Raw genomic sequence first — 27738 nt, forward strand, 5'->3', positions numbered from 1 at the left:
ACACATTAATGATCTGAATACAAATAACTGACTTATGAAATCTTGCACAGGAAGACAGAAAATAGCAGAAGTAGCAGTTGTGCAATGTGTAACGAAATTTTGCATATCAACACCTAAAAAAAGTGAACATTCAACATGCTAGCAAAGATTTCACCACATCGCTCCTCAATTCTTATTGTTTAAATGAGCTATGACTGACAGCTGTAAGGAAGTCTTAACTACTATTGGTTGGGTATTTGCAATGTCAATCACAGTATCAGTTGCCACCTCAAAAGCTTGAAGCAATTTAGAGAAGTGTATCATAAGCAACATTTGAGAGCTGCTAAGCAAGAGCAACTCTTCGGAAAGTGTCTTTGTTAGAAAAATATAAATTGAAATATGTCTTTCCGTAGTAAAGTAGGTTCCGGGTCTTCATATCGCCGAATAGTTTTGCAGTCAAAATCATCTGCTGGCAACTTATACTCTTCTCCAATGCATCAGTCCTTCACAAGCACAAGGACCTACTCAACTCCAAACTCTGCATCTGCCAATAATAATTCATTGGACTTTTCCCTGCTGGACGCCTTAAGTGATGAATTCAAAGCCAACCGCACTAACGAGAAGGACAAACTCATTGAGCTGAATAACCGCTTTGTCAGCTACATTGAGAAGGTGAGGTCCATGGAGCAACAAAACAAAATTCTACAAACTGAACTACAAGAACTGAAAGGCAAAGGCAATTCCGGGAAAGGGAATATCTATGAACAGGAGATTAGGAAACTGCGGCAAGAAGTAGATCAGCTCACCAAGGAGAAAACCAGGATTGAAGTGGCAAGAGACAACTTGCTGGATGATATTCACAAACTCAAAAACAGGTACAATTGTTTTTTCACTTGTGTTTTTGTAGAAGCCTGGTGTATGGTTAGCAGGAGGTAGATAATATCCTATTTACACCCCTGATTCATTATATCAAAAAGTCAGCATTTTTGTTAGAAAAGACATCATGCCAAATTTAAATCTTGCAAAATTAATGGTGTACTGATTTTCTTAATTAACTGTTGACACAGCAAATTTGGAAACAGTCAGGTGATAAGCACGTGCACAATAAATAAACAACTGGGTCCTCACTTGCCTTATGTGGTTGTTGTCACGCAGTACTGAACTTACTTGGTATGGTTTATGATTTATTGTGTTTGATAATAGAAACAGAATCTTATTTTCAAGTCTATTCCCAACCACACAAAGAAAGAAAAATAGCCAGAAAGGTAATTGAAATAACAATGTCTGGCATTTGTAAACATCTTCTCCTTAGTGGTGCGGCACAGTTACTAGAGCTAATAGAATGCAGTCTCACAGATCTGTGAACTCAGACGCTGCTGTGTGGAGTTTGAATGTTCCCCCTGCGGCCACATAGGTTTCTTACAGTTGCACTGCTTTCTGCTCAGTCTCAAAGACATTTGGACTGGTAGATTAAATGGCCAATGTAAATTGTGCTTAGCATGTAGCTGAGTGGTAGAATCTGGGGCAGTTGTTGGGAATGGGGTGAGTGCAGATATACATGAAATGGAAGAGATGCAGTTGAGGGCAGCCTCAATAGAAGAGGGAGGGGAACGCCATTCTAAAAAGGAGGACATCTCTGATAAACTGGAACGGAAACCTGTGTCCTGGAAACAGATGTGGTGGAGGCAAAGGAACTGAGAAAAGGAAATAGCATTTTTATAGTAGATGGGGTGGGATGAGGTATTGTCGAGATAACCATATGAATCAGTAGGTTTGTTAAAGATGTCAGTTGGCAGTTTGTTTCCAGAGATGGAGACAGAGATATCAGGACAGAGGAGGGAGGTGTCAGAGATGGACCAAGTGAACTTAAGGGCAGGGTATAAGTTAAAGGCTAAGTTGATAAAATTGACGAGCTCAGCATGGCTGCATGAAGCAGTGTCAATGCAGTGGAGGAAGAGATGGGAGTATAACCGGGGAAGGCTTCAAACATAGACTGTTCTCTATAGCCGACAGAGGCAGGCATAGATTGGGCCCATGAGAGTTTCCATAGCTATCCATTGAGTTTGGACAAAGTAGAAGGAGCCACAGAAAATACTGTTCAGGGCAAGGACCAGTTCTGCCTGACGAAAGAAGGTAGCGATGGAGGGGAATTGGTTGATTAGATAGTGTTGTCCTGAAATTGAAACTTGTTCATCTCATTTAATATGAGTGAACTCTGGAAACATGCAGATCAGTGAGTCCTATTTTTCCACCATCTAAAATACTTATTTTTGCATTTGAATGAATTCTAATACATCGTTCATCTCAAACCAGATAAAAATAACTTCAACCATTTTGTATCACTAAACCTAAAATAAGTTTCCATAATTTTTATCATATTATAAAAATATAATGAGACAGATTTGCTGAAATGTAATATGAACCAATGCATGTATAAATTAGCTGTAATTTCTAACAAAGAAGAAATAAACTGTGAATTGCAAGTTTCAGCACTCAGTAAGAGGATTTGTGAAAGCAATGTCTTACATTTAACCACTCCATGATTTTAATGAAGCTGCCTTATCTTCTAGTAAGTTTCAGGGACTAACAGGAAAATGATTTGATCATCGTTAAACACTGGCAATCAACCTCCTTTCTTTAGGCAATGAATGAGTCCAAATATGGTATTTCATTCCTTAAGCATGATATTTTAAAAATGTAAAATTTTAAAGCTTTATTTCCTTACTTTTTTGTTCTATTTTTATTTTCTGCCCTATTTTCCTTGTCTTAATCCTATCTCTTTCCTTCACTTACACTTCTTTAGAATTTACCCATTCTAATTCAAATGCCTTATTCATTATTCCTCTGTTTACTTTTCCATCCTTTAATATAATTTATTACTATATTAGTTCCTTAAGACGAGCTCCCACTAACTATTAAAAGCTCCCAATGGTGTGCACCTCAAATAGCCTCTGACAACCAAGTCCAGCTCCTGACCTTCATTTGTGGTTAGCTACTCAGCCCGGTGGAACCATTTCTACTGACAGGAGAAGGGGCAAAGGCGGGTTACTGGCACCTTAAAACCAGTCACTTCAGACAGATGGGGCTCGTCACATGGTTGGCAGCTCGTCTGGAAGAAGGACAACTCTGATTTCAAACCTCCACTGCCTTGTAGCTGTACCAACTCATGGAGAAGCTTGGGAGTAAACCCCAAGGGAAAAATACGGAGCTGAAGTCTCTAAAGCATTGAGGTCAACGCTGACTGGCAACTCCTGTGACGCTGCCGGTACCAAACCATATCGGTCTCTGCCATTCCTTTGGGTTCAACAGTTGTGTGTAGCCTGCTACATGGGCAACAGCTTGCTTCCCATATCATACTGCCCAGGCTTGCATGTCTAGACAGCAAGAATGCAAATTCCATGGTCAACTCTGACAGACAGAGGCCCTCACCTCACCGCTATACTAATCCTACAATTTACTGAGGCACAATTGCCCTTTCTGTACTTTCATCAAGCATTTCCAGCAAACATATATAAAAGCCAAATGACCATAAATAAACTGACAAGGTAAAGTCATACTGTCATAGAAAGATACAATATGGAAACAGGTCCACACTAGCCATCAACCATTTACTTACACTACTACTACATTAAACCCATTTTCTATTCCCTTCACTCTCTCATCAAATGACATCATATTTTACCATTCACATACACACCAGGGGCAATTTACTGTGTCAAAATAACCTGCCAACACACACGTCTTTGCGATATGTCCAGAAACTGGAGCAGCTGGATGAAATCCACAATGTCACATGGAGAAATATGCAAACTCCATATGGAGACAAACTATAGCACTCTAATAGTAACTGAGAAACGCCATCCAATACTATTAAGGCCATTGAAACTGAGAGTTTATTTTACTTACTCAGATGGACACAAGAGTATATGGGAGTGAGGGAAAGGTTATGGACCCCATACAGATTACAGAGGAGGAGGTGTTTGCTGTCTTGAAGCAAATCAGGATGGACAAATCCCCAGGACCTGACAAGGTGTTCCTTCAGACCCTCTGGGGGCAGCCCTAGCAGAGATATTTAAATCATCCTTAGCGACAGGTGAGGTGCTGGAGGGTTGGAGGACAGCTAATGCTGTTTAGGGAAGTCTCTAAGAATAAACCGGAAATTATAGGCTGGTGAACCTGACAACAGTGGTGGGAAAGTTACTGGAAGGTATCTTAAGAGACTGGATATATGAGTATATATTTGGATAGACAGGGATTGATTAAGGATAACACACACAAAATGCTGGTGGAACACAGCAGGCCAGGCAGCATCTATAAGTTAGTCCTGACGAAGGGTTTCGGCCAGAAACGTTGACAGTGCTTCTCCTTATAGATGCTGCCTGGCCTGCTGTGTTCCACCAGCATTTTGTGTGTGTTGTTCAAATTTCCAGCATCTGCAGATTTCCTCATGTTTTTTGATTAAGGATAGTCAGCATTGCTTTCTGCATGGTAGTCTTTGTACAAATCTTATTGAGTTTTTCAAGGATGTTACCAGGAAAGTCAATGAAGACAAGGCTGTGGCTGTCATCTACATGGATTTCAGCATGGCATTTGTTAAGGTCCCACATGAGAGGTGGTCAAAAAGTTTCATTCACTCGGAATTCAAGATGAGTCAGTAAATTGGATAAGACACTGGCTTTGTGGGAGAAGCCAGAGAGTGGTAGTAGATGGTTGCCTCTCTGACTGGAGGCCTGTGGCTAGTGGAGTGCCACAAGGATCGGTGCTGGGTTCTTTGTTGTTGTCATCTATATCAACACTCTGGGTGATAATGTGGTTAACTGGATCAGCAAATTTGCAGATGACACCAAGATTGGAAGTGTATTTGGCAGAGAGGAAGACTATCTAAGCTTGCAGCAGGATCTGGACCAGTTGGTAAAATTGGCTGAAAAATGGCAGATGGAATTTAATGCAGACAAGTGTGAGGTGTTGCACTTTGGGAGGACCAACCAGGGTGGGTCTCACACGGTGAACAGTAGGGCACCGAGGAATGCAGTACAACAAATGGAAATGGGAACTTGGGTCTATAATTCACTGAAAATGGTGTCACAGGTAGATAGGGTCATAAAGAAAGCTTTTGGCATGTTGGCCTTCATAGATCAAAGTATTGAGTGTAGGATTTAGGATGTTCTGTTCAAGTTGTTTAAGACATCAGTGAATATTTACAAGGATGATGCTGGGACTAGAGGAACTGAGTTATAAGGAAAGATTGAATAGGTTAGAACTTTATTCCCTTGAATGTACAAACCTCATTTCCAGAAAAGTTGGGATATTTTCCAAAATGCAATAAAAGCAAAAATCTGTGATATGTTAATTCACATGAACCTTTATTTAACTGACAGAAGTACAAAGAAAAGATTTTCAATTGTTTTACTGACCAACTTAATTGTATTTCGTAAATATACACAAATTTAGAATTTGATGGCTGCAACACACTCAACAAAAGTTGGGACAGAGGCATGTTTACCATTGTGTTACATCACCTTTCCTTTTAATAACATTTTTTAATTGTTTTGGAACTGAGGATACTAATTGTAGTAGATTTGCAATTGGAAATTTTGTCCATTCTTGCTTGATATAAGACTTCAGCTGCTCAACAGTCCATGGTCTCCATTGTCTGATTCTTCTCTTCATGATGCGCCACACATTTTCAATAGGAGTTAGATCTGGACTGGCAGCAGGCCAGTCAAGCACACGCACTCTGTGTCTACAAAGCCACGCTGTTGTAGGCCATGCAGAATGTGGTCTGGCATTGTCCTGCTGAAATAAGCATGGACGTCCCGGGAAGAGACGTCACCTTGATGGCAACATATGTCTCTCTAAAATCCTAATATACGAGTCAATGGTACTTTCACATACATGCAACTCACCCATGCCGTGGGCACTGATGCACCCCCATACCATCACAGATGCTGGCTTTTGCACCTTTTGCTGAAAACAATCAGGATGGTTGTTTTCATCTTTGGCACGGAGAACTTGACACCTGTTTTTTCCAAAAACTAGCTGAAATGTGGACTCATCTGACCACAGCACACGGTTCCACCGTCTTTTGGTCCATCTGAGATGAGCTCGGGCCCAGAGAACTCGCCGGCGTTTCTGCATAGAGTTGATGTATGGCTTCCTCCTTGCCTAATACAGTTTCAGGTTGCATTTCTGGATGCAGCGATGGACTGTGTTAAATGACAATGGTTTTCCGAAGTACTCCCGAGACCAGGTAGCTATAATTGTCACAGTAGCATGACGGTTTCTTAGGCAGTGCCGCCTGAGGGCTCGAAGATCATGTACATTCAACAGTGGTTTCCGACCTTGTCCTTTATGCACTGAGATGTCTCTGAATTCTCTGAATCTTTTCACAATATTATGTACTGTAGATGTTGAAAGACCTAAATTATCTGCAATCTTGCATTGGGAAATGTTCCTTTTGAACTGACTAACAATTCTCTCACAAATTTTGGCACAAAGGGGTGAGCCACGACCCATCCTTGCCTGCAAAGACTGAGCCTTTGATGGACGCTACTTTTATACCCAGTCATGATACCTCACCTGCTAACAATTAGCCTGCTTAATGTGGAGTCTTCCAAACCAGTGTTACTTGAATATTCTGTGCACTTTTCAATCTTATTTTAACTCTGTCCCAACTTTTGTTGAGTGTGTTGCAGCCATCAAATTCTAAATTTGTGTATATGTACAAAACATAATTAAGTTGGTCAGTAAAACTATTGAAAATCTTTTCTTTGTACTTTTGTCTGTTAGATAAAGGTTCACGTGAATTAACATATCACAGATTTTTGTTTTTATTGCATTTTGGAAAATATCCCAACTTTTCTGGAAATGGGGTTTGTAGATTGAAGGGAGATTTGATAGAGGCATACAAAATCATGAGGAGTATAGATAGAGTAAATGAAACCAGGCTTTTTCCATTGAGGTTGGGTGAGACTACAACTAGAGGTCATTGATTAAGAGTGAAAGGTGGAATGTTTAAGGCGAACATGAGGGGATTCTTCACTTAGAGGGTGTTGAGAGTGTTTAACCAGTGCAAGTGGGAAATGTGATTTTGATTTCAATATTCAAGAGAAGTTTGGATAGATACATGAATGGGAAGTATATGGAGGGCTATATGGTGCAGATCAATGGTAAATAGTTCAGCACAGACTGGATTGGCCAAAGAGCCTGTTCTTGTGCTGTAGTTTTCTATGAGTCTGTTTTATGAGGTATGAGTGGACATTGCAACTGGTTTATGGTGGTTGATAAGTTAATTTCGGCTGTTTAACTCATTTTCTGAATTATCCTATCCAGGCTGCAGATTGAAATACAACAACGCGAGGAAGCTGAAAATAACCTGTCAGATTTTAGAGAGGTAAGAACATTTGAGAAGACAAATGCCATTCTGCTTTGAGACTTTTCTGTTAACATACTGGTTAATATGCAATAATTCATTGAAGTCATTAAAAGGTTAATAACTCTATTAAAGTAGCAACCATACAAACTTTGTCTAAGTACTGAAAAGAAATTATATTAAAGATAATTCCAAACATATTATGGTACCTACTGTTTGCTTGTTATTGAGTTTAAACAATGCTCTTTTGAATCTTGTCAGGGTCTACTCTGAGATAGAACATAGAACATAGAAATCTACAGCACATTACAGGCCCTTCAGCCCACAATGTTCTTTCGACCATGTAACCTACTCTAGGAACTGCCTAGAATTTCCCTAGCATATAGCTCTCTATTGTTCTAAGCTCCATGTACCTATCTAAGGGGCTCTTAAAAGACACTATTGTATCCGTTACCACCACCACCGCCAAAAATGCGCTCCACACACCCATCACTGTCTGTGTGAAAAACTTACCCCTGACATCCACTCGGTACTTATTTCCAAGCACCTTGAAACTATGCCCCTTCATGTTAGCCATTTCAGCCCTGGGAAAAAGCCTCCGGCTATCCATACAATCAATGTCCCTCATAATCTTATACACCTCTATCAGGTCACCTCTCATCCTCCGTTGCTTCAAGGAGAAAAGGCCAAGTACATTCAGCCTGTTCTCATAAGGTACGCCCTCCAATCCAGGCAACATCCTTGTAAATCTCCTCTGCACTCTCTCTATAGTATCCACATCCTTCCTGTCGTGAGGTGACCAGAACTGAACACAGTACTCCACAGAGAGGTGTTTTAGAGATATCAATATTTGCTGCAAAATATATAACTAGTAGGACAAACCAAAACATGCAGCTCTTGAGTAAAGTCTAGACTACTAATGCCGAAGAAAATCCAGTTTTTAACTCCATACACCAGGGTGGATAGACTGTAAAGATGACAACTTTTATATATTTTTCCCGACTATCACTTGGTGGAAAGTCTAGGTTCACACTTTACATTTATCAGAGCAGTACTATACTTGACACTAAGAAATAATCCATTTTGCATACAAACTCTCGAAGAAGTTAAGAGAGAGACAAGCATGGGCTGAAAGATATACACACCATCTAAATTCAAGTGTTTTACACCAACTGAGTTACATCAATTGAGAAACAGAGCAATATATTTCAAGAACCCAAAACAGACCATGGAAAAGCCACTTAAAAAAGGACAACTGCAGCAGAATTGTTTAACTGATGTTAATACAGATAAAATTCTAACTTCTTTCTTGATGTAAGCTTAGGCAACCTTCCTCACAATCCTCAACACTATCATTTTTTGTATCATCTGCAAACTTACTAATAAATCCTCCTACATTCACGTCAAAGTTACTAATATATTGTATATCAGAAGCAAAAAGGGTTCCAGCACTGTTTCCTGCAATAAATCACTGGTCAGACTTCCAATCAGAAGAGCACCCTGCACCATGCCCTCAGTCTTCCATCACCAAGCTAATTTGTTTATTATATTTATGACTGCAATATTTATGGCATCTTTTAGCACATTATTGTTTTCATCAGATTGAGCAGCTTATTGCACAGGCAGGAAAATGTGAAATAATTTACCGTAGCCAATTGCTGATTGATATCAAAGAGAAAGAAAAAAACATCAACTTTTCAAAAAAAGGAAATAAGCAGAAAATCCTGGAAATAGTCTTCAGGCCAGACAACATCCTCCGATGGAGAAACAAAGAAGAGTAGAACACTGAAGTGATGGAATGCTGGGCCAAGATGTCATGGAGAGAGTGAACTCTTCTACACTGGCGGGGGTGGGGTGGGGGGAAAGATATATTTCGTAGTGTCATCAAGCTTAAGATGTTAGAAATGGTTGCAAGTGGAAGCTGGAAGGATAGAAGGCTAGGACAAGGAGAATATTTATATGATTCTGGATTGCAGGTGGGTGGAAAATGTGAGAGCAAAAGTCCATAAAGCATAACTGACAGAGAGAGCTACATTGTGACTCTAAGTGTGCTGCACACAGACTGAGTGAAGGGTCCACAGTTAGAGGGAGAAAAAGAGAGAGCAGCACATATACCATACAGTGTTTAATTGACTTGGCAGGGCTGATCTGAGAAAGAGCTAAACTCTAGAAAAGAATACTACAAATGTGACTTGTGTTATGTTGGCTGTGTATCCTTTCTAAGAATTTGTAGTATATGACAATTGCTCACTATATGTTGTTGCAAATGCTTCAGTGTAGAAATTTGAAACTACTTTGCCAACATGGGAATAAAATCACAACATAAATACCGCTGGACTTTCTGTAAGTTCTTATATTTAAGTAAACACATTGTTACTTTAAATTAGTGCATACCTTCCTGGCTCTTCATAAGTGAATGAAATAATGATATTGAGGTACTGCATTGACTTAGAATTTGCACACAATGAAAAGACAATCACATTGAAAAATTAAGTTAAATATGAACAGAATCCCTACTTAATGCACCTTCAAATAAATGGATCCTGGATAAAACAGGCAACTGCTATTGCATGTATGTAATGTAGTTTAATGGATGTTGATGGTAGTAGGTTAGGTTTATAGCTGTCGATTCAGGACTGGCAGTCAGTTAGTTCAGTACTGTGCACTGGATGTAATAAGTTAGAAGGCTAGAATTTCAAAGGACTACACTAGTGATAGGGAGACCAAAGCTCAAATCACATTTTGACCTTTGGGGAATTTAAATTGTTCTCAAATAAAAATAATGTATTAGCAAGCACTGAATTGTCATTCATATACATTCCATTCCTAATATGCTTTAATGAAAGAAATCTGGAGTCCTGCACTCATCACTCCAACTCATGACCATGTGATTGACCCTTAACTGCCAGCAAACCACAGAGATGTGCCAATGACTAAACTCACCAGATTTATGCAAGCTAAAGCAATGGCTAGACCTGGTGATGCTACAAGCCTCACTGACTTAAATTGTAAGAGGTCTTCATGGCCATGTCAAAACATATGACATAGTTATTCTTAGGGAATTATACCTACCAGCTCCAGTACTAGACAATTTTTTAAAAAGCTTTTCATGTTTTGGGCTCACAGAGTTGCTTGCTTGGCCAGTAATTGTTGTTCATCCTGATCTGACTTACAGAGGATGATGGTGTGGAGCTATCTTGAATCACTGTAGTCCCTTGTGAAGGCACTCTGACAGTTCAGTGGCTCTGGAGAACCAAGGTTCAGACACTGGAACAATAAAAGATCAGCAATATATTTCTAAATCAATAGTGGAGGGGAAAATGCAAGTGTTGGTGTTCCAATGTTCTAGATTTCAATACAGATGACCTATTTCAACCTCCATCATTTGGAAGAGACTGTGGAACCGCTCCTCAAATACAGCTGACCATAGTAATCCCACATAGGTCCAACAAAGGAGATTAGTGGGCAAAATTAGAACACATGGGATTGGGGGTAGGGTACTAACATGGATAGAAAATTGGTTGGCAGACAGGAAACAAAGAGTAGGGATTAATGGGTCCTTTTCAGAATGGCAGGCAGTGACTAGTGGGGTACCGCAAGGCTCGGTGCTGGGACCGCAGCAATTTACAATTTACATTAATGATTTAGATGAAGGGATTAAAAGTGACATTAGCAAATTTACAGATGACACAAAGCTGGGTGGCAGTGTGAAATATGATGAGGATGTTAGGAGGATGCAGGGTGACTTGGACAGGTTGGGTAAGTGGGCAGATGCATGGTAGGTTCAGTTTAATGTGAATAAATGTGAGGTTATCCACTTTGGTGGCAAGAACAGGAAGGCAGATTACTATCTGAATGGTGTCAAGTTAGGAAAAGGGGAAGTACAATGAGATCTGGGTGTCCTTGTTCATCAGTACTGAAAGTAAGCATGCAGGTACAGCAGGCAGTGAAGAAAGCTAATGGCATGTTGGCCTTCATAACAAGGGGAGTTGAGTATAGGAGCAAAGAGGTCCTTCTGCAGTTGTACAGGGCCCTGGTGAAACCATACCTGGAGTATTGTGTTCAGTTTTGGTCTCCAAATTTGAGGAAGGACATTCTTGCTATTGAGGGAGTGCAGTGTAGGTTCACGAGGTTGATTCCCAGGATGGCGGGACTATCATATGTTGAAAGATTGGAGCAACAGGGCTTGTATACACTGGAATTTAGAAGGATGAGAGGGGATCTGATTGAAACATATAAGATTATTAAGGGATTGGATACGCTAGAGGCAGGAAACATGTTCCCGATGTTGGGGGAGTCCAGAACCAGAGGCCGCAGTTTAAGAATAAGGGGTAGGCCATTTAGAACAGAGTTGAGGAAAAACTTCTCCACCCAGAGAGTTGTGGATCTATGGAATGCTCTGCCTCAGAAGGCAGTGGAGGCCAATTCTCTGGATGCTTTCAAGAAAGAGTTAGATAGAGCTCTTAAAGATAGCAGAGTCAAGGGATATGGAGGGAAGGAAGGAATAGGGTACTGATTGTGGATGATCAGCCATGATCACATTGAATGGTGGTGCTGGCTCGAAGGGCTGAATGGCCTACTCCTACACCTATTGTCTATTGTCTATAATCATTATCTTGTTTGACAATCCAGCATCCCAACCAGATTGGACTTTTATCATCCTGACCCCACTCATCTCAACTCCAAACAATTGCCCCAAGTTGAAAACAAAATTTACAGTTTAAACCATCTGAATTGTCAATCACAAAGCTTTTCAATCCTGCTTCCTATCCCTTAACAAGAAGTTGTGGACATAAAAACCATTAAAGACATTAGGTGCAGTTTTGATCCACTTTCTCTTATTTCTGGTGACAATAAAAAAATACAGTTATTGCCTTGGTGAGTAATCTATCTTAAAGACGTGAAAAGACAAATGGACAAGTTTTATGGTCTCGTTGAAAAATGTTCTTGGGTATAGCATGGTTACACAGCCACAAAATGTTTCAAATCTGAAACAAGAAGTGCAATAGAACAAAGGGATCTAGGAATACAGGTCTATAATTCGATGATAGTGGTATCACAGGTAGACAAGGTCAGAAAGAAAACTTTTGGCACATTGGCCTTCATAAATCAATTTATTGAGTACAGGAGCTTGGATGTTATGTTGAAATTGTAAGATGTTAGTGAGGCCTAATTTGGAGTATTGTGTGCAGTTTTGGTCTCCTACCTACAGGAAAGATATAAATAAAATTTAAAGAATGCAGAGAAAATTTGCAAGGAATTTGCAGGGACTTAAAGACCTGAGTTATAGGGAAAAGTTGAATAGATTAGGACTTTATCCCCTAGAATGTAGAAGATTAAGAGGGCATTGGATAAAGATATACAAAATTATGAAGGGGCAAAGAGAGGGTCAATACAATCAGCATTTTTCACTGAGGTTAGGTGAGAATGCCACTAGAAGTCATGGGTTGAAGGTGAAAGGTGAAATGTTTAAAGGGAACATAAGGGAGTATTTTTCACTCAGAGTGTGGTGAGATTGTGGAATAAGCTGGATAGGTGCATGGATGGGAGGGATTTGGAGGGCTATCGTCCAGGTGCAGGTCAATGGGACTAGGCAGATTAATGGTTCAGCATGGACTAAATGGGCCAAAGAGCCTGTTTCTGTGCTGTAGTTTTCTATGAGTCTGTTTCATTTCATGCACAGAACTGAGACAAGATATTTTATAAATATATGTATGTGTGAGGAGGAGGTGGTGATCAGGATGGACTGCTGTGTGAATAACTGATGCCTATCTGGGCATCAGTGGTTTTTATATTTTGCTAGCTTAAAATGTCTGCATTGTATAGGAGTACTATTTGGTCATGAGGGGAAGACTCCCTACTGAGGACACTATGCCCAGCTTCAGAAAAGCTACCAGTTGGGTTTAGCAAAGGGTCTATGAAAATAATGTTTATCTGTCCAACAGGATGTCGATGAAGCTGCTCTGAACTGTGCGGATCTGCAACAGAAAGTTAATGCACTTCAAGATGAAATAAACCTCTTAAAGAAACTTCATGAAGAAGTAAGGACACATTGCCATTTAAAATTCCTTCGGTTTATATCCTTCTGTATTCAGTTTAACATACTTTAACAATTGCTCAAAACCAACAGTTAGAACAATGGGGCTGGGTGGTGGCGAGTGAGGATGGGGAATAAGAAGATTATTCTTGGTTCTTGAGTCCAAAACAGTAATAGTTAAGTACACCAAGGACTATTCAATCGCTTTAGGATTATGGATTTCTTCCTATCTACTAAATCTGGCCTCTTTCTACTGTAAAGTGGGTCCAACAACAGTAAAATCATCACATACATTGTTACTACAAAATGTAAATGATTCTTGTCTGAGATTGTACCTCTGTGTTACATCTACATCTGATTAATGCAAGTCCACCTAAAGTCTGTATTCCTGTTTGGAGGGAATTATACATAAGAAAATGACCAAAAGTCACATCTCCTTTTAGTCACAAGCAGTTCTCAGTAGCCACTGCACTATATAGCAAATGCATACTTACTGTTTGTGTATGTACTGCTACTGACTTTCTTTCCAAAGCCATCAAGGTCCTAAATGGGACTTGAACAATGTAACACTGTCACATAATCAACCTAAAAGAAGCTCAGTCAGAAGAGCTGAAAAAAATATTTTGACAGGCTTTTAACATTTGTCACTATCCTTTCTGAGATTCAAAGACATTAAAAACTCGGAAACTATTAAAAATCATTGCAAAATTTTGGAGGAGGTTTGGGGAGGAGGTGGGTGGTAGAGATAGCACATGAGGAGAATTGAAGAGGTAAAAGGGTATCAGAATGGAGAATGGAAAAAGAGAGAAGGAGAAAGGGGAAGAAATTACCAGAAGCTAGTGAAATCTTTGTTCATGCCATCAAGTTGCAGACTACCAAGACAGAATACAAAGTATTTCTCCTCCACCCTGTGTCTGGCTTCATTATAGAAGAGGACATGAACAGACCCTCCCCCACCTTCTTATTCTGGCTTCTGAGTCTTCCTTTCCACTTCTGATGAAGGATCTTTGTCCAGCTGTTTATTCCCCTCTAAAGATATTGCCTAATTTCCTGAGTTCCTCCAGCATTTTGTGTGTGTTGCTCAAGATTTTCAGCATCTGCAGAATCTCTAGTGATTAAAAATCATTCAATATTTTGTTTTCTAAATATGAATATTTAAAAATATGTATTTTCCTTGTTTAAATAAAAGTTGATTGATTTAAAAATGCAAGTATGCTTATATTTACCTGGTACCTTTACATTTGTCCCACTTCATTGATAAAAATAAACACTGCTTATGACAGGTTTAATAGGCAGATTTCCCCAGTGAAATTGGTAGGATAGGAAAGCATATAGTATGTGCTTTGTTATTGTACTCCATGCAAACTCTGTCATTGGAATTCACTATGCAAACCCCAGTGAAGAGCAGCTAGGAAGTCTGGGATTCCAATCTTCATATTCTGATGCCACATTTGTGACACTTATTCTTAAGAATGATAGCAAGTGGTCTCAGAACTGTTAGCGCATGTCAGAGAGTGCAGACTAAATTAAGCCTAAAATTATGCGAAGTGATGAGTCTAAATTATTATTTCTTCTTCAGGAACTTAATGAGCTACAAGTTCAAGAACAACAACAACAAACCAGAATAGAAAAAGATTTTGCTGCTCCTGATCTTTCTATGGCTCTTCATGAAGCTCGGTCTCAATTTGATAAACTTGCTGCAAAGAATATTTCTGAAACTGAGGATTGGTACAAGTCTAAGGTACATTTTCAATTTTTTTCCTTCATCATTTATTATTCTAACCCTGTGTGTTTCAAATACCATGTTGGAAATATCATAGATGAGGAAATCTTTTTGAACACAGTTGCCCAGAGAAAGGTACCAGTCTGGAATATGATTTTTAGGTGTTCAGCAAATGGAACTTGTTCTTACCAAAGACCCTTGAAAGGAGCAATGATCAATGGGAGGAATAGATAATGCAGATCCAAGGAAACAGCATTAAGAATCATAACCCATGTTGGTAGTAATGTCAGGAAAATATTTTTCAACAAATGATGCTATAAGCTGTCAAATGCTGCTTTTAGAATTATAATGATTGGTTAAAATACAAACATTTCTAGAGAAAAGTGGAATAATAGATAGAAAGTGAGTTAAAACTCAACCAAAACAGACAAATTATAATTAATCTAATACCTAAAAACCAAAGGGATTCAAAACAGGAATAATATACTATTTGCCTTCCTTGTCGTTTGCTGTCACCACAAGCTAACTTCCAGTGACTTTTTTTCTCATTGTAACTTACAGTAATTTTTTATGCCTTAAACTGTACTGCTGCCGCAAAACAATAAATGTCATGATGTAAGACAGTGACAATAAAACTGATACTGATTCGGACAAAGACACCCAGGTGTTTTTGTACAGCTTTCACTCTCTCCTCAATTCCATCAAAGTGCACCACCTCTCACAGGAGGATATGGAGATCACTTTAAAGGGGAGATGATTTTAATATTCATTTTTCTTAATATCTTCAGCACTAATTATATTATAAAAGAATGACTCGCCCTTTTTCTGCATCACATCAGCTGGTTAATACTAATTTTGATTTAACACACTGCTGAAAATTCACTTACTGTTGAATACACTGACCCTAATTATTTGATGAGCTCAATGATTTCAATGCCAAATCTATCAGCAAGAAGCTGCCATGCTTCAAATTGTGGACCATCTGAGTAATTCGGCCTGCATTTTCTGGATCTTTTGTGTGTATCAGTACATAAAATAAATAAATATTGAAGTTATCTTTCCTTATTTTGCTTATTTTACCTTTCTCTCCTGCTAATAATTCCTTCTCTATTTTTGTCTCTTTATTTTGCATTTTGTGCATGATTTAAGTATAATTTATATTTTCAGGTTAAACCTTCAGACTTGGCCACCACTTGGCCCACAGCAGATTCTTCAGTCTAATAAAGTGAAGAACCCTAGAAATTGCTATCTAATTTAGTCAGTAGTAGCAATGGTTGTTGTGAACTTAGTCATTATGCCACAGAAGACATTTGTTCAAGGAAACACAGAAAGAGCACTGCACCAATGCACAGAAAAAAACTGTACTTTCAAAGATTTTGTTTTTAAGCAGATTTCCGATCTGAATCAGAATGTTCACCGCACCAATGAAACACTTCGCCTCGCAAAACAAGAAGCGAATGAATATCGTCGGGAGGCCCAAGCACTAAAGTGTGAAGTTGAGGCACTTAAAGGAGCTGTAAGTAACACAAGAATAAATAGCAGACGCAGCCATATGTCATAGAGTCACCGAGTCATCAAGTTATACAGCACAGAAACAATCTTCTTTGCTCAACACTTCCAGGTGGACCAAGATGAGCTAGTACCATTTGCCTACATTTGACCTATAACCTTCTAGACCTTTTCTTTCTATGCACATGTATAAATATCTTTTAAACATTTTAGTTATACCCACCTGTACATCCTGCTCTGCCAGATCATTCCATTTACCCATTGCCCTCTAAGTGATGGATTCCTCTCAGGTCCCTTTTAAATCTGTGTCCTCTCACCTTAAACCTAGGCCCCTACTTCTAGGTTCCCCTACATTTGGAAAAAGTCTATGGCCATCCACCTCAGCTATGTCTCTCAATATGTTATGTCCCTCTATAATGTCGCATTCAACCTCCTATGCTCTCCGGGGTTAAAAAACACAGCCTCTGGACTGGAAAAAATGTCTAATTTCTCCTTATAACTCAGACACACAAGAGGGACTGCAGATGCTGGAATCAGAAGCAACACACAAAATGCTGGAGGAGCTCAGCAGGTCAGGCAGCTTCTATGGAGGGAAATGCATAGTTGATATTTCAGGTCAAGATGTTTCTTCAGATCTGGAAAGAAAGAGGGAATTTAACCAGCATAAAAAGGTAGGGGGAAGGGGTGGAGCACAAGCTGTCTGTGATAGGTAGATTCAGGAGAGAGGTGACGATAACAAATGGGGAAGTGGGTGTGGCAATGAGGTTAGAAGCTGAGAGGAGAAAGGTGGAAGTAATTAAGAGATGAAGAAGATAGAATTTAATAGAAAAGGACAGTAAACCATGGAATATAGGGGAGGAGAGGAGATGAGATGGAGGGAGGAATGTGTATCGGATGGAAAAGCTAAGAGGACACGGAGGGGAAAAGGAAGGGGTATGAATGCTGGTGAGACAATGGAAAAGGGGAGAGGGCACAGAGGACAGTGCTTACAGAAGTTTGAGAACTTGATATTCATGCCATCAGATTGGAGAATACCAACGCTGATTATCAGGTGTTGTTTGTCCAATTAGACCCCTCCCCTCATCCTTTTTCACACTGGCTATATCCCATCTTTCTTTACAGACCTGGAGGAGTCTGAATGCAAAATATCAACTATTTCCCGCATGGATGCTGCCTGGCCCAATGAGTTTCTTTAGCATTTTGTACATCCCTCTTTGTAACTTAAGCCCTCCAATCCAAGTAACATCATTGTGAATCTTTTCTGAACCTTTTTCTAGCTTAATTACATCCTTCCCATAGCAGGGTGGCCAGAAATAAGCACAGTACTCCAGTATGGCCCCACCAATGACACACAGGTGCACCATGACATCCCAGTCCCTATATTCAATTCCCTGCTCTAAGAAATCTTCGTTACTTCCTTAAAAAACACTCAGTCAAGTGGGTGAGGCACGATCTCCAACACACAAAGCCAAGCTGTCTATCCCTTATCAGTCCCTGTCTTTCCAAATGCTGGTACATCTTGCCCCTTAGAAATACTCCAGTAACTTTCCCACCACTGATGTTAGACTCACTGGCCTGTAGCTTTCTGGCTTGTCCTTGCAGCACTATTTTGTCATCCTCCCATCTTTTGTGCCTGATCTCTGGCTCAAGCTATGCAGATGTCTCCACCAGGGCCCCTACAGTTTCTTCCCTAGCTTCTCACAATGTGCTCGTATGCATGTAATCAGACACCTGCGATATGGGGGCATAATGGTGCAGCTAATAGAGGCACTCTCTCGCTGTTAGAGCAATCTGAGTTCAATCCTGAACTGAGAAGCTGTCTGTGTGCAGTTTGCACACTCCCTGTGACTGTTCCTAAGCTTCGCCAATTTCCTGCCATATCCCAAAGATATGCCAATATATAAGTGAATGGAACAGTGATAGGAATATGAGGAGAATAAATTGGGATTAGTATAGAAATGGTGCAAATAGGCTTGATTGCTGACATGGACTCATACCTGCTTCAGTGTTAGAAGACTGTGACTATGAATACTCTCATATTAATGTACTTCAATTTATAAATTTGTGTGATGTACATTTTTAGCTTGTTAGTACTTTGAAATTTAGCAAACTGCTGCTGCTTCTTTCAAAATTCTTCTCAGCCTTGGCTGTTTTAGAAAAATTTGAGGCATTTTTGTAAATGCATACGTACAGTATTTATTCAAGGTTTTCATTTATTTGTTCATGGGGCGCTGATGCTGTAAGCACTGACAGCATTTATTGTTTCTTTTTAAATGTGGCTGAAATGAAATGCCAGGTAAGAATCTATCACATTATTTGGCCTAAAGTCACATATAGACTAGACATAGTTGTTTTGGAGATTATTTTGACTATAATGGGATCTGATGTGCTCCTCACTCTCTAACATGACACCATGTTCAGAAATACTCTAGGTCAGTGTCATAGTTGTCAAAGAACGAGCTGGGAAAATATATTGTAGTGGGAACTAAAGACAATGGTATTGATCTTCCCAATGGAAATCAATACTGCAGATGCTGGAATCTAAGACCAAAAAAAAACAAACTGCTCTAGAAACTCAATGGGTCAAGTAGCATCTGTTCTGTCACTAAAAAGTCAACCATCCCTTTCCTCCAGAGATGCTGTTTGATCTGCTGAGTTCCTCCAGAAGTGTGTTTTTTTTTTCAATCTTCCTAATATTTAGTACTGGGAAAAACTGCTCATCAAGTTCTGAATGTTAAGCAATCAGGATACCCATTAGAGGAGACATTAGAAGAGTTGAGAAAATAATCGTGAGAGGAGTATCATCTACAGTTGACCAGCTAGTCCTTGCACTGATGCTATATTGAAACAAGCCTCTCAGAATATTTTGGCGTGAGGGTTCCCTTCTTTCTCAGTAGCATGTATATGTAACTCTTCAAGTAGACACAGCATAAATTGAAAACACTGATCTGGTGACTTCAAGCCCACAGTATCTGTTCAGAAATGAAAATTAAAAAGAGAACAACACAGATGCTAGAAATCTAAAATAAAACAGAAGATGCCAGAAATATGCAGTAAGTCAGGCCTCATCTGTGGGAAAAGAAACAATGCAAATGCTTCAAGTTGAAGACACTTTGTGCATTTCCAGTCTTCTCTGGTTTTACTTTATCTATTCTTTAAAATCACACACTGAGCTACTAAAATATGATAAAAGCAAAGCTGCATTATGAAATATTGCTAAAAACGGGCAAAGAATGTTGACAATGTTTCAGTGCATTTCCACTATAGAGATACACTCAATTTAGAATGTTGACTGGTTTATTGAAGCTTAGCTTTATTCAGATTGTATCTTTGTTCATCAACAAGCATAATGTAATTTCTGCTCCTTCTTTCAATTAACATAAATGGATATTCAACTGACCTGCCACCCAAACTTATTTCCTATGCTAGTCCCACTACTCTATTAGCTTTTTATGCCCCAAACCATTAATAACACAAGTATCCTACAAGTGGAAAGAGCAACAATAACCAAAAACTGTAAATAATTTAATATAGGAAATACTGCATTAATTTAAAAACAGATCACATTTAATTAAAAATGACATAATAATAATGTCAATTAAATGTTCAAGCCATGGCAAAAGATGAAGTATATTAGACTTCTTATTTAGAACATTACAGAATATGACAGATGCTGGAAATATGAAATAATTAGGAAAAAAACAGAAAATACTGGAAACTCAACAAGACAGTTTCAGTGGAAAGTGAAAACAGAATTAACATTTCAGGTTTGAGATTCCACTTTAGAAATGGGAAAAGGAAATAAAAATAAAATAATCTTAAATTACGGAGAAGGCAGTGGGGTATGGATAGTGCAAACAGAACATCTGTGATAGGGTGAGACTCCAAGTCATATGGATAAATGAGGCAGTTAGATGGTAATTGTGTTTCTTTGTCTGTGATATGTTGCTAATAATAGAGTGTGGGACCTGCCCAGCAGGTCAAACTCTACAAGTTGAGTGAGTAGACCCAAGTAGGATCAAAGCAAGGACTGCTCCATGTATCTTACAAAACCACACAATAGCTTTTGTCCAGGCAAGTGCTCATAGTTATACCTTTGCTTTGAAGGTTGTGAAGGGAGTTGAAGGAGAAATTTTTCAATGTGAGGAGAACTTCATCCAGGTGAATGGGATCTGGTTAAGATTCCATTGGAGGAAGAAGTGGACATGCCCTCAAACCATACTGATATGGAATGGAGGTGCAGAGTATCGCTGATCCATAATAAAGAAATATTGGTTGGCTCTGGGAAATTCTAAACTATTGAAAAGGTGTAAGATATCCAAAGGTACAGATGTAAGAAGAAAGAGTCTAGGCACCAAGGAAAAATTAGATTCCCTGGTCTCAGTGGTGAGTCTAGGGTGAAACTAGTGATTAGATGCATCTACAGCTAACCTCCAGTGAATGCTGTACTTCACTGAGTATATTGGTGCAAAATTCTGGACCATCCTCTCATGCACACTAAAGCCAACAGAGGGTTCTCCAGAAAACTACTGGCTAGACTCTAACACATTGCAGCCCAAAAGTATGAAGATTCAATCTGGGTATTGGTACTAGGTGGGGTTTGAAATGCCTGGGTGATTTCAGATTATTATTCACCTGGAGGCAGAGATGGCAATGTAATGATAAGTCATTTTTGAAAATTCATTTTTATGGCTATATAAGAAGTTAAGTTAAGTTTGAGTCAGGAAAGGGAAGAATATGACAACAGACACAAGAAAAATAGAAGTAAAGAATTATTTTTCCTTAATACAGAAAGAGCTCCTTGAGCGTCAGAAGGACGAATTGGAAGTACGATTTGGCAAGGAGGCTGAAAAATTCCAAGAAATAATTGCTCAACGTGATGATGAAATCAATAATTTGAGTGAACAGATGAGCCGTCGACTGTTTGAATATCAGGATTTACTAAAAGTTAAGACAGTTTTAGATGCTGAGATTGCAACATACAGGAAATTACTGGAGTCTGAGGAAATCCGGTGAGACTTCTGTGTACTTTTTACCTGCTTTTTGATATTGTCCACTGTCAATGGTGGAGGGAGGGATACCCCATTCTTTAAAGGAGGAGGACATCTCAGATGTCCTGAAAAGGAAAGCCTCATCCAGGGAACAGATTGACCAGATACAGAAGAACTGAGAAAAGGGAATAGCATTTTTACAGGAGACAGGGTGGGAAGAGGTATAGTCAAACACGAGAAAATCTGCAGATGCTGGAAAACCAAGCAACACACACAAAATGCTGGAGGCCAGGCAGCATCTATGGAAAAAAGTAAACAGTCATGGTTTTGGGCCAAAACCCTTCATCGGGACTGGTATAGTCAAGATAGCCAGGGGAATCGGTAGGTTAAAAAAGGATGTCAGTAGACACTTTGTCTCCAGAGATGGAGACAGAGTAATAAAGAAAGGGGGGAAAGGTGTCAGAAAAGGACCAAGAGAGTTTAGGGACAGGGTGGAAGTTGGAGGCAAAGTTGATAAAATTGCTATGTTGTTAGGTATGGAAATGACCAGTAATTGAACAATCTCATATACTACACATTGGGTACTGAAAAAGCATCACACATGCCAAAAATGGGTTACATCCAATTTTGTGATTGGCACTACTTCACCCAGAAATATCACAAACATCAGTTTACTCAATCTTTGCATGACCTGTGCTTAAAATTTGGGTACCAATCAATCCAATGTCTCAGCTTCTGAGGGAAATTGCACAAAACTGGACATTTCAAAGTGGACAATAGCAACAATGCTGTTAATTTAGCTGTTGATTCTATTTTATGTTTTCACTAAGGATCAGTTACATTCTTTTACCTGTTTTAAATGATGGAAAAGCCAAACTTATGTATTGCTTTTCTTTTGGAACTGAAGCATTGAGACCAGAAATACATGATTATCATCATTCCTATGAGAGACCACTGATAGAAATCAAATAAAATATTTACTATCGAGTATTTTATAATATGAGAATATCTTAAATTATGAACAGCAATGAGTAGTCATGACTTATATTGACATAAACAGTGGCATAATGGACATGCTGACAAAATACCTTATTTTACAGGATTTCCATACAACCTCCAATTACTTCATCTCTGCTCCTGAATGGTAAGTGATACTGTTTATTCAAGGATTCAAAAATGTTTAAATTTGACCATTCGTTTTTACAACAGTATGCTCATATGAGATACTGTTTATTGCTCTGTTTGAAGTATCAATGTCTAAATTACCAATATAAAATAAAAAAAGAAAAATGCTGGAAATACTCAGCAAGTCAGGTAATATCTATGAAGAACTCAGATCCCAGCCGAAAACATCGCCTGTTTATTTCCCTCCACGGACCTGCCTAACCTGCTGAGTTCCGCTAGCACTTTGTGTGACTATGACTCTAATAGCTATGGAGGATAAAATTACTGAATGATACAAATAACATTGATGATGACTGAGACAGAATGGTGAATCATAGGCGATTTGAAAGGAGATGTGAATTGGAGCTAAGTGCGAGAGACAAAAATTATATGGACATTGTGATGTAAAGCTATTGCAGTTGAAACAAAAGGAGAATATTGAAAATATTTAGCAGATGATGTCACGTATTTGGAAATAGAAGAATGAGTTAGTATAGCAAGTTCATGTCAGGATAAACTAACTACCGTAGATTCCGGACTACAGAGCGCACCTGATTAAAAGCCGCTGGCTCTAATTTCAGAAATAAAATCAATTTTTTACTTGTAAAGGCCGCACCTGATTTTAGACCGCACCGGATTTTAGACCGCACCGGATTTTAGGCCGCACCGGATTTTAGGCCGCACCGGATTTTCGGCCGCAGGTGTCCCACGTTGTAATATGAGATATTTACACAGAAAGATATTACACGTGAGGATTTTTTTAACTTTTAATTAAATCCATATGGTAACAAAAACAAATACATATTGCAAATGCTTTTTTTCGAACCGTGCCCGTACGCGGCTACTTTTAAATATACGTTGCGTATACTTCTTTACTGAACAACATTCCAATATCTCCTAACGACTGGTAAAAAAATATATATATTGCAGCCTACCAGGAAAAGTTATTGATCACCTTTAACTTAAAAGCAGCGTTTTCGCTCAGATCCAAAGCCGCTCGCGTAATGCGCTCCCCCCCTCCTTTCCGTTTATCGCAAACCGGCATTTTCCCACAAGACACCGCGAAACCGGGTGTGACGTCATAGCATCCCGCGATGTAGTACAGAAAACAAATATAGTTTAAACTAAGTAGGCAGCACAATGCTTCGAGTGTTTTCCATGTTGATGAGGGTGAGTACAAATGACTGATTTACAATAATTTAATTGTGAAAGTGCGCTTGATTTATCGTACAATTTCATTGGACCTCTGTGAACTACTCATCAATTTTATTGGTCTACTGTTATGAGGCAAAATGTTTACGAGGCGGCATGAAAAAAATCATGCATTAGCCGCTTCAGATTATTGGCCGCAAAGTTCAAAGCTGTTCAAAATGTGGGAAAAAAGTAGCGGCTTAAAATCCGGAATCTACGGTAGTTCAAATGTTAACTGGAAAAGCTAGTTATCTGAAATACTGGAATTTAATGTTGAGCCTTGAGGGTTTTAATATATCAGGTCAGAATATGAGATTTTGTTCTTTGAGATTACATTGGGCTTTGAAACAATGTGAAAGTGGCCACAGAAAGGGAGGTCAGAGTAGGAGAGGGAGTGAGAGGGTCAAATTAAGGATGACAGGGAACCAGAAATTTCAGTTACCCTTACAGACCGAGTTCTAGAAAGCAGCCATCAAATCTGTATTTGGTGTCTCCAGTATAGAGGAGACCATATAAAGGACACTGAATACAGGTCACCAAATTGTAAGATTTACTTCATCTGGAAGGAGTGTGGTAAATGATGTTGCCTCCCCTACTGAGATGGAAGGATTCATTAAGAAGAGCAGATGCTGCTGGAGATAGAAGAGAGGTACAGTGGGGGGGGGGGAGGGGGGACAGTCATATCAGAATGCTGAAATGGGAGCGAAGGAGAAGTTGTGTCCTCTTGTAGCAACATCAATCCCACAGAGAGGCAGCCCTATATTGCAGCCAAGATTCAAGATCTCAAGATTCAGGTTATTTATCACATATGCATCAAAACATACAGTGAAATGCATTGTTTGCATTAACAACCAACGCATCCAAAGATGTGCTGGGGACAGCCCGTAAAAGTCAGCATATATTCCAGTACCAACATGGTGTGTCCACAATGTTTGGTAGAACAACACAGAATACGAGTGAAAAAAACAAGCCAAATTCCTCCCTCCCACCCACCCACCAAGCACATACACAGTCCTAAAACACAGGACAGGCTGCCTTCAGCCTCCAGTTGACTCAGACTCAGAGATATTGGGCCTGCGACTATGCCAGTGTTCACCATTCAGGATTCTGGCCATCGGGCCTCCTCTACTGTGGCCTGCTGGCTTGACTCTGCTTACGGGTATACCATGTCCATTTTGCTGGCCTTGGATGTAGAATGGAGTCTCAGACTGCAGCCTGACTTCTAATTCCCCCATATCCCTGTATCTAAACCTAACCTAATCCCTAACTCCCATCTCTGTCTCCCAAACCATCCCTACAAACCGAGAAAGCAACTAAATCTGAGTCATGACCTTGAGGGAGACTGCAGCTCCATGCCATCTTTGATCTGTGTAGAGGTCCACAGAGGTTCCCCAACCTCTGAACTGGAAGAAGCATGTCAAATTAAGAAGAAATTAATTATCTAATGTGTGAACATTTGATGCAAAACAAAGGTGAGTGGAGATGGTAGGAGGCTACTGGGCCCCAGTTTAAGAAAGGAAAGGGGCCCTTATGTCATTTGGGTGTGGGATGGTGGTGAGGATTGGACTTCTGTGGTGAAGTGAGCTAACTGAGACCAAGAAACCTGAAACTATCAAAGTATCTGAGGGCACCAGAGATAAGACAGGACACAGGAGAAAGAACAGTCAGATAAGAATAAAGGGGTCCTATTGAACAAGAGCAGCTGAACTGATGGATCTACAAAGATATTCCTGCTTGTGGATTTTAGTGAGAAAGTAAATGCAGTTTACACATTTGTTGGGATCTATGTGGTATCGTTGTTTACTGCAATTCCAGCATGTATATGTCTGACTCCACTTCTTTTCTTATTGATCTCCTGCTATTTACACACAACACACAGATCAGCTGCAATTCGCAAACTTTCACCACTCTTTCTCGGCAGGCACCGTCACTATTCATACCGTTTGGTCTTTACCTGACTGCAGATATTCACTCTCTCCACTCCCCCTCCCCCACCCCTGATCTTCTTCACTGCAACTTAAAACATTTTGTTTCTGACTTTTTATAAGATCTTATGAAAAATCATCTACCTAATCTTGCCTTTATTAGTTGAGGAATTGAGTCCAGAAGTTATGTTGGAACTTTATAAAACTCTAGGTAGCCACATCTGGAATATTGCATTCAATTCTGATCACCCCATTATCGGAGGGATGTGGAGTATTTGGAGAAGCTGTAGAAGAGGTATACCAAAATGCTTTCCAGATTGGAGGGAATGTGCTAAAGAGAGAGGTTGGACAAACCAGTTTTTTTACTCTGGAGTGGCGGTGGCTGAGCCAAGACCTGATAATGATTTACAAAACTATGAGAGAGAGAGTAGATAGCTGGTATCTTTTTCCCCAGGGTCAAATTGTCTAATACTAGAGGGCATGCCTTTAAGCTAGGAGGAGTTCAGTTCAAAGGAGATGTGCAAGGCAAGTTTTCTTTTACAGAGGCATGGTAGGTGCCCAGAATGTGCTGCTGAGGATGGTATTAGAGGCAGATACAGTAAGGGTATTTCAGAGACTTAGATAGGCACCAGAATGTACAGAGAATGGAGGGGTATGTAGGCAGAAGAGATCAGTTTAACCAGGCATTTAATTAATAGTTTAATTAGTTTAGTACAACAGTGTGGGCCAAAAGGCCTGTTCCTGTACATGTTCCATGTTTTATGTTATGCTGCCAAACTTCAAATACTTTCAGTACTGTATTTTCTGTTTTAGTTTACATTTGCAGCACCCGCCTTTTTTGTTGTTCTAAGTTACAGTATGAAATGTAGTCTTTTGAAATCATCTTTTCTTTCATGCTCCAATAGACCTTTCATTGTTCCAATAATTCATCAATTCAAGAAAGATTTCTATTTTTAAATCAACCTAATTATACTTGTATCAAGGCACTATTACCATCATTGTCTTACAGAAGAAGAAGATAGATTGGAAGTTCGATCACCTGTCAGGCAATTGTCAGTGAAGACAATTGAAATCAAAGATGGGGAGGTTAGTTTTTGCTAATTAATTTTATAAAACTCACCTTTTTAAATGAATTATTACAACTCAATTTTACAGGAATTATAATATGCTTTTCTTTTTCCTGCTTCCAGGTAATTGCTGAAACCACAGAACATCATGAAATAAAATTTACTGATGAAGATACAGACCTAACTGAAGATTAAGTTTCCAGTTAAAGAATAGGAATTCTGTCTTTTAAGAGGCAGTACTCTGAGCACAAAAGAAAAATGAAAATTGTGTTTTTGTTTCTCTGTTCTCATTCTACAGATGCTGCCTGACAAGCTGAGATAATTTTGGCATTTTCTGCTTTCAGTTATTTCTTTTTCATTGTGAAGAAACGTTTTTTCTTTAAGTTCTAGAGCTTTGAAGCTTCATTTGAAGAACTGCACAGAAGCATATTTCAAATCATTTTTGAAATAGTACTAATTGCTGCAGAGGGTAGTCAAACAGAACGCAGTTGCATAATAATTAGTCACAGAATTGTGCACACAGAAATGTAGATGGGCATAAAGATGTACTGGGCCTGATCCCATTTGCTTGCATAGGACCAAATTCTTTTCGCATATATTAATCAACTTTGAATTTGAAACTCTCTGTATTATTGTATTAGGCATTGCCATATCTGCTTAAATAAATAAGATAAACAGGAGAAAATAATATTTCTCATCCTGAGTTTTCTATTAAATATTTCAGTAACATTGTTCATTTGTTGAATGAATGACAATTAACTACTTAAAATGAGAGCATCA

General features: G+C 39.2%; 1 protein-coding gene across 1 annotated transcript; it reads left to right on the forward strand.

Annotated features, from left to right (window-relative positions):
- The first annotated feature begins 263 nt into the window (after positions 1 to 263).
- LOC140732244 (vimentin-like) lies at positions 264 to 27646 on the forward strand. The gene is made up of 9 exons (XM_073054586.1): positions 264 to 854; positions 7312 to 7372; positions 13297 to 13392; positions 14968 to 15129; positions 16502 to 16627; positions 21412 to 21632; positions 22712 to 22755; positions 26901 to 26977; positions 27082 to 27646. Exons 1-9 carry the CDS (start codon positions 379 to 381, stop codon positions 27151 to 27153), a joined length of 1335 nt encoding a protein of 444 aa, XP_072910687.1. The 5' UTR covers positions 264 to 378; the 3' UTR covers positions 27154 to 27646.
- The last annotated feature ends 92 nt before the right edge of the window (positions 27647 to 27738 follow it).

The sequence above is a fragment of the Hemitrygon akajei genome, chromosome 8, assembly GCF_048418815.1.
Source record: "Hemitrygon akajei chromosome 8, sHemAka1.3, whole genome shotgun sequence".
Lineage (NCBI taxonomy): Eukaryota > Metazoa > Chordata > Chondrichthyes > Myliobatiformes > Dasyatidae > Hemitrygon > Hemitrygon akajei.

Bases quoted from the DNA above. Each gene is read 5' to 3' on its own strand.
- LOC140732244 (XM_073054586.1), top strand. From the start codon at position 379: ATGTCTTTCCGTAGTAAAGTAGGTTCCGGGTCTTCATATCGCCGAATA. The intron at 855-7,311 runs GTACAATTGTTT...TATCCTATCCAG, and splicing joins ATTCACAAACTCAAAAACAG to GCTGCAGATTGAAATACAAC. The intron at 26,978-27,081 runs GTTAGTTTTTGC...TCCTGCTTCCAG, and splicing joins TTGAAATCAAAGATGGGGAG to GTAATTGCTGAAACCACAGA.